Source organism: Frieseomelitta varia, unplaced genomic scaffold, assembly GCF_011392965.1.
Source record: "Frieseomelitta varia isolate USP_RPSP 00005682 unplaced genomic scaffold, Fvar_1.2 scaffold_751, whole genome shotgun sequence".
Classification (NCBI taxonomy): domain Eukaryota; kingdom Metazoa; phylum Arthropoda; class Insecta; order Hymenoptera; family Apidae; genus Frieseomelitta; species Frieseomelitta varia.
Window position 1 is genome coordinate 1 of NW_025110536.1, and position 7,545 is coordinate 7,545.

At 31.8% G+C, this 7,545-nt stretch overlaps 1 protein-coding gene across 6 annotated transcripts in view; it reads right to left on the reverse strand.

Annotated features, from left to right (window-relative positions):
• Positions 1–162: 162 nt before the first annotated feature.
• Positions 163–7,545, reverse strand: part of LOC122535652 (ATP-binding cassette sub-family G member 4) — a 14,977-nt gene continuing 7,594 nt past the window's right edge. For 5 of the 6 annotated variants that reach the window (XM_043667365.1, XM_043667366.1, XM_043667369.1 and 2 more), the window contains 8 exons: positions 5,594–5,777; positions 4,152–4,297; positions 3,724–3,962; positions 2,513–2,808; positions 1,477–1,645; positions 1,125–1,381; positions 896–1,050; positions 163–796 (listed from right to left, as the gene is read on the reverse strand). In XM_043667365.1, coding sequence (XP_043523300.1) covers positions 607–796; positions 896–1,050; positions 1,125–1,381; positions 1,477–1,645; positions 2,513–2,808; positions 3,724–3,962; positions 4,152–4,297; positions 5,594–5,777 — 1,636 coding nt within the window. In that variant the 3' untranslated portion in view covers positions 163–606. Of the gene's footprint in view, positions 816–895; positions 1,051–1,124; positions 1,382–1,476; positions 1,646–2,512; positions 2,809–3,723; positions 3,963–4,151; positions 4,298–5,593; positions 5,778–7,545 lie in introns of all 6 variants that reach the window. The other variant, XM_043667370.1, reaches the window with a different exon arrangement.

Sequence of the window (7,545 nt, forward strand, 5' to 3'; positions counted from 1 at the left end):
AGTCAAATAGCGAAATTCGAAACGAACTGAAAATCAATGAACATATTTGGTTCTTTTTTTTTTTTTTTTTTTCTTTCTTTTTATATAAACTGCTGTCAATACCTTCAATTTGTGGAAGTTTAACGTAGGCGCGTGCATCGTCGATTTATAGAAATATAAACGTGGAATGTACAAATAATATATTTAATCATACCTCGATACGTTCTGCGCGAACATCATTTGTACATGAAATTTGTTATCGTTCGAGGTCCCTAAGATTTACTATCTCAAGATAACAGGATTTATATTTCTACTTTGATACAAATCGTTTGTACAACGTCGTACTGTACAGGCAACATCGTTCGCCGCCTGTTTTCCCCTTTCTCTGTAATAAAATAACAATTAAATGCAAATATAATTTCATCTCTCTTCGGTAATCACGCTTTTTTTGATCATTTTCTTTTTCTTTCTCGTTTCTTCTTTACGCAGAGGCTTCGAAAACAAACGTCAGTCTTTAATTAAAACAGTTCATTCGTATCGTTCTATTTACACTGAACACAACACGATCGTAGAAAGTATCTTATCAAAATTTCCTTTCTGGATTTTCGATTCTCGTGCTTTTACTTTTCATATGCGTTTCTCTAATTTGTACTTCAGCAGCGTGAACGTTCCAATGTCCAGCATGACGTACAAGGCGGCCAGCACGATCAAACAGAACCAGTAATTAGCTTGTTTCATGTCTACGGCATTTAACAGCGTCTCCGGTATGGCAAAGTGACAATAAACATCTGAACAGAAAAGCTTCGGCCTGTCGTATCTGCAATTGCGAAATATTACTGTATTGACAATTATGGAGCGAATTTTCACAATTCACCGCGAATCACGCTGAGAGTGACGTTAGGCTATTTCTATTTACCCGTAAATAGCGATCATCACACCCTCGAAACCATATTTGAGAAATGACAAATGGAACAACCATCGCAAGTAAGGATGAGCGTCTCTGAATTGAACAAAGAATCCGCTGAATATCAGAAACGGAAGAATCGTGAGTGGTCCAAAGATCATGCCATGCTGGAACGTACGATACGAATAAAATAAGAATGCAACGTGACTTATTGGCAAATAAGAATTTCCAAATCGCAAACCTGCACTTTCATTCCTGTCCCAATTAAGAGGCCGAACGTTTGAGCAACCATACTAACGGCAAAGCACATCAGCGTGTAGAGACAAAATCGTTGAAGTTCCAGCAGCTGATCGCTCATGTAATACACGATGAGGATGTACAAGCAAATGGCTATGAATTGAATAGGGAAGTCGGCTATTTTGTTGGCCAAGTAAAACGAGTGTAACTTGTACCAGCGATTGAAATGTTCACGCATGATGATCGGCAACTCCGAGGGGACTGTCAACATAAGAAAACACGGTTGTGTTCAATTTCATTTGTTAAAAATATAGAATAAAAAGAAGCAACACGAAGATGAAACGCTGTTGGCTTACACGTAGTCACTGTGGCACTGAAGGCACTGAACATAAGAAACATTATGTTGAAGAAAAGAAGATTAAAGTTGTCGAGCACGTAGACAGCATCCTGGCCGACTTTGAAGTAGATCATGCCAACGACTATGGCAATTATGAAATGCATCGAGAGCCGTGTGAATGTTAATACCTGCAAAAAAAAAAAAAGAAGAAAGAAAGAAAGAAAGAAAAACCATAAAATCAAAAGAAAGGGAGAAAATATTTCAATGCCTGTCTAGAATTTTAATACTTGTCTTCATTTTGTTATAAATACGTTACCACGTGGCTAAGGTGTCTGAAATATCATACCTTGACCAAGGTCGATTATTTCTGCGGTTTTGTCAACCGCAGATGTTATTGATTATAAGCTAACCAAGTGTGTTAGATCTCTCAAACATTTTGCCTGCTCACTTCGACGATTCGAGAAATTTCTTAATACGTTGGTGATAATTTTAATGATTCAATTTGCTAATTTAACGCTCCGACTGAACTGTGCAATTAAATTTCACTCGCACGATGCGAAGACGAAGAGAAGAAAAATAACGTTACAATGGATCCTTTTGCAGGTCTTATCATCTAATAGACGTCATCACGGCAGTTCATGACTTTATGATCTCACGCACGAGACTGATTTTATTATTATTGCACATTTCCGTGTCAAATGTACGAAGACGTCACCGACCAGTCGCGTATCTATTTTTATTCGTATACGCGACTTCGTATTACAAATATAAGAACCAACAGAGGCAAATAAATTTATTAATAATACTCGCCTCGCTTTTCAACTTTAGTAGGTAACTTTACAGCTGAGCTACAACTTTCTCTCTTCCTTTTGTAAATAACAATAAACGCGATTATATATTTATTATCATAGCGTTCACACACAGTGCTAGTTAATTAGGCGCGAGATCGTTGAATTTTTCAGTTATTTACCTTCGAATCACACTTAAGCAATAGAATGAAACGTAAAGATTCACTTCAGCGTGAATCCATCCTAAGGGCGATAACTGTTCGTTACCTTATCTCTAGAGAGTCTAATAGCATTTCTTTTAAGCAGAATGACTAGTTGCTTCCAAAAGCCAGTGGCATACTCGGCAGATCCCTTGTGCCTGCTGCGAACGTGCTGTATCTCCAACGGTGATCGTTGCCGAAGTGCTTGGAACGATGCTGTCACATTCAAAGCGATCACTTCCTCCTGGTGATTGACGTTGGTTACATTACTGGTTGACCTCCATGCGTTATTTTTCCCATTCTCTATAGCATTTACCATCTCCGGCAAGTGCTTGCCGTAATCCCCGTTACAGATTTCCATTACTATAAAAAAGAGAAGTCTTCCCTTAAACACATTCAAGCCGTTTCTTTTTTTTTTCTTTTTTCAATTCGATTTGAAAAAAACATTAATATATCTTTGTAACGCCTAATATTAATATATCTTTGAAAAATATTAATATATCTTTGTAACTCAATTCGATTTGAAAAATATTAATATATCTTTGTAATGTCTAATATTAATATATCTTTGAAAAATATTAATATATCTTTGTATCTTTTTCAATTCGATTTGAAAAATATTAATATATCTTTGTACCTTTTTCAATTCGATTTGAAAAATATTAATATATCTTTGTAACGTCTAATATTAATATATCTTTGAAAAATATTAATATATTTTTGTAACGTCTAATATTAATATATCTTTGAAAAATATTAACATATCTTTGTAACGTCTAATATTAATATATCTTTGTAACTCAATTCGATTTGAAAAATATTAATATATCTTTGTATCTTTTTCAATTCGATTTGAAAAACATTAATGTATCTTTGTAACGTCTAATATTAATATATCTTTGAAAAATATTGATATATCTTTGTAACTCAATTCGATTTGAAAAAAACATTAATATATCTTTGTATCTTTTTCAATTCGATTTGAAAAATATTAATATATCTTTGTAACGTCTAATATTAATATATCTTTGTATCTTTTTCAATTCGATTTGAAAAATATTAATATATCTTTGTATCTTTTTCAATTCGATTTGAAAAATATTAATATATCTTTGTTCGTCGTATTTTTCACAGTTTCTTGTCTTTCTACACTAGTTTCTCGTGCATGCGAATTATCATCACACTCAATGGCTCTTCATTCACGGAGATTACTATGGGCAGGATGCAACGTACGTTCAAGTATGTCCAATTTCCATTTACTTACGAGCATTTACTTACAATAGTCGGCTGGGTTGTAATGCGTCGGACATTGCAAACCGAGACTGCTCAAATAGGGCACTAAATTCTGCGTGCTACCGCTGTACACGCAGTTCCCGTCCGCCACCACGTAAAGGTGATCGATCATGTTCAACAACGAGGCGCTAGGCTGGTGTATCGAACAAATCACTGTTTGTCCCGATTTTGCCAATTGCTTTAACAATGTTATACAATATTTCGAGGTCACGCTGTCAAGTCCACTGCAATTAATATCGTATCATGTTAAATTATAGTCGAGTACATTATACTGCACGATTGTATAAATTATAATTCACAATGAAATTTCGTGTATATTATAATTCAGAGTGAAGCTGATAATATGAAATAAATAACTCATAATATGTTATAATTCATAATGAAACTAATAAAGTATATACACTCGTGTATACCTAGTGGGTTCGTCAAGGAATAAAATCGGTGGACTGTTGATTAGTTCTAAGGCAATAGCCAGTCTTTTCCTTTCCCCGCCGCTGAGTTTCCCGGTACGTGTGTAGCGACATGTGTCCAAACTCATTGTAGTCAAAATCTGATCAATCTGAAAGTATAATAGTACAAGTACAATAACGCCAAGGAAACGTGTTTTTCTATTATATTTTTCGCTATTCGTTTCGCGCTATTTCGTCGAATAACTCGAACAACGAAGGTATGAAATGATTAATGAAAGATTACAGGCAGTTTCGTATTATCAAATTTCAGCTGGCCGATTGAAATTATGAACTGAATTTATTATTACAATACGATAAAATACAAAAATTTTCATTATTTCGAAAAACAGTTTAAATAAAATAATAATATTGAGAATTACAGATAATTATATAGTTACATAGTTTAATAAAACATTAATTTTCTAAATTAAAGTTTAATATAATATATAATTATGTAACTAACAATATATATATTATAATTAAAGAATTAATTACTATTATTATTATTTTTATAATTATATTTGTAAAAAGTTTTTATTTAAGATTTTATTTATTATTATATATATACATATATAGATTATGATTATTTTTAATATTTTTAATATTTATAGTATGCGAGGGTATTTTGGGATTACTATTATTAATTAGAATAAATTATGAATCTGGTCATCGAAAAATAAAGTTTTTAAATTTATTTTCAATGATTGAATTAATTTTGTATAATTTCTTGAGAATTACATATAATTATATAATTTAATAAATATATACATAGTTTAATAAAACATTAATTTTCTAAACTAATGTTTAATATAATATATAATTATATAACTAACAATATATATATATATTATAATTAAAGAATTAATTACTATTATTATTATTTTTATAATTATATTTGTAAAAAGTTTTTATTATTTAAGATTTTATTTATAATTATATATATATAGATTATGATTATTTTTTATATTTTTAATATTTATAGTATGCGAGGGTAGTTTAGGATTATTATTATTATTAATTAAACTAAATTATGAATCTGGTCATCGAAAAGTAAAGTTTTTACATTCATTTTCAATGGCTGAATTAATTTGTATAATTTGTTTAATAATAATTATTTATTCTTTGGAGACAAATTTTCTTAGAATAGAAACAGGAAATCGCACTGCTTTCTCGCGGATCAAAGCGAAGGAGGGAATTAATTGCTTAACAAAAGGAACTGAATTTAATTTAAGAAAACGACTTTGAAGAAGCAGGTCATTATAAACAGGCTGTAGACAATGAAATCACTTGAACGAACGTAATCTTTCAATTACTTTGAACACTGGGACTTAGAACAAACAACTCGCCAATTATATCATAGAAGAACAGTCAGATTTGAACGCGTGGTATGACGAATGAGAGTGTACCTTTTGTTTCTTTTGTTGAGAACTTATGGTAAGCTTTAGCTCGGCAGCGATGTTCATTGCTTCCTGCACGGTCAACAGTGGCTGCAAATTGTCGTTTTGCATTATATACGCTGACAATCTTCGAAATTCATTGAGATTCCTAGCTTTTGAATTGACCATTATGTTCCCTGTTACGCCAGCCGTTCTGAAAACGGTCCAAATGGTAAATGAAATTCATTCGTAGTCCAACGTTAATTTTTACTGTGCATTTTCTTTTCTTTTCTTTTCTTTTTTTTTTTTTTTTAATTTTTCTCCTCTCCTTTCATTTCTTTCTTTCGTGAAACAGGGGAAACAAACGATATTAAAAGCGTATCGAAAAGAATCCGATCAACGAGCCGATCGTACAAACGCATGAATTTGCATTGGCATGCGACGTTAAATGGACCGTGATAAAACACAATGGTCGACTTAAAAAACGCCTTCAGTCTAAATCAGCTTACTTAAGATACTGCTTAAAAACTAATCACGGGACATTTGTCAGCTACGATAAAAGAAAGATGTCGAATAATAATAATAATAATAATTAAGACAAGAATAACATTGCAAGAATTATTTTTTTAGTTAAAAGAAAACCTGCATTAATTTTTTTACTCGTGAATTTTAAGCTAACACGATATTTTAAGTTAATTCTCTTCAATGGGCTCCCTAATTAGGTTTCTCGCGAAATAATATATCTAATAATATATATATATATATATATATATCATAATATATCTAACTAGTAAATAAATGACGTACGAATGAAATTTCTCATGTCCGTGAGAGCATGCAGCTGATTGCAGCTAGTTTATCGCTTCTTTTTTTTTTCTGTTTTCATACAAAGTAAAATATTTCTTTGGTCACGCAGGTTTATCGGTGATAACTGCATTGCAACTAGCGTGAATCGCAATTGTACTGCGACGCGCGCTCAACGGAAATGCAGATCGTGTCTGGTAAATCGAATAATGAAACATTATTGTGTTCTCATCAGCGCAGTATTACATACATAATGAAATGTTTCTAGCGATATTTCGTGAATAGCTAATTAACCTGAATCTGTACAAATGTAAATCAATAATAATCTCAAGGTATTCTAGAACAAACAATGTGAAAAATTGATATTGCAAATGAGGCTGAAAACAAATAGAATGTAATAATGGAACGATAAAACTATATTAAAGAGAATATTAATTTAACACCGGCGCGAGTTCTTTTTACTTGCTTAAAAAGTATTTTTGTTTTTTCTGTCAAAATTAATATTCACTTCAGCAAGACGAACGTAATCACGTTTCGCGATATTTCGTGCTAATTAACGTGAATCTGTACAAATGTAAATAAATAATAATCTCAAGGTATTCTAAAACAAACAATGTGAAAAATTGATATTGCAAATGAGGCTGAAAACAAATAGAATGTAATAATGGAACGATGGAACTATATTAAAGAGAATATAGAGTTCTTTTTACTTGCTTAACTGCTTAAAAAGTATTTTTTTTTGGTCAAAATTAATATTCACTTCAGCGAGACGAACGTAATCGTGAATAAATTACAAATTTCTTCCTTTCAGTTATTATCATTTAAATTATAAACGATTTATACGTAGAACATTTTGATTCGTATCAAAGGCCGGCAATGCGTAACGTACTTGAACGTTCAAGGACAGTGAAAATACGAACTAGATTATGTTTCACACATGCTCAGTTTCCACACTTCCAACACGTGTTTGTCTCTTATCAACCTCGTACAACCTCCCTCCTCTCTCTCTTCGTTGAAAAGAAAAAAAAAAAAGAAACTATCATCTATAGTCTATACGATATTCTATCAAAACGATTTCATTTTTATATTTCTGTCATAGAGTTTCACTATCGCCGGAGAATTTTGGAATAATGGTTCGGCAAATTTTAAACGAACGAAAATACAAGTATGCAACACGT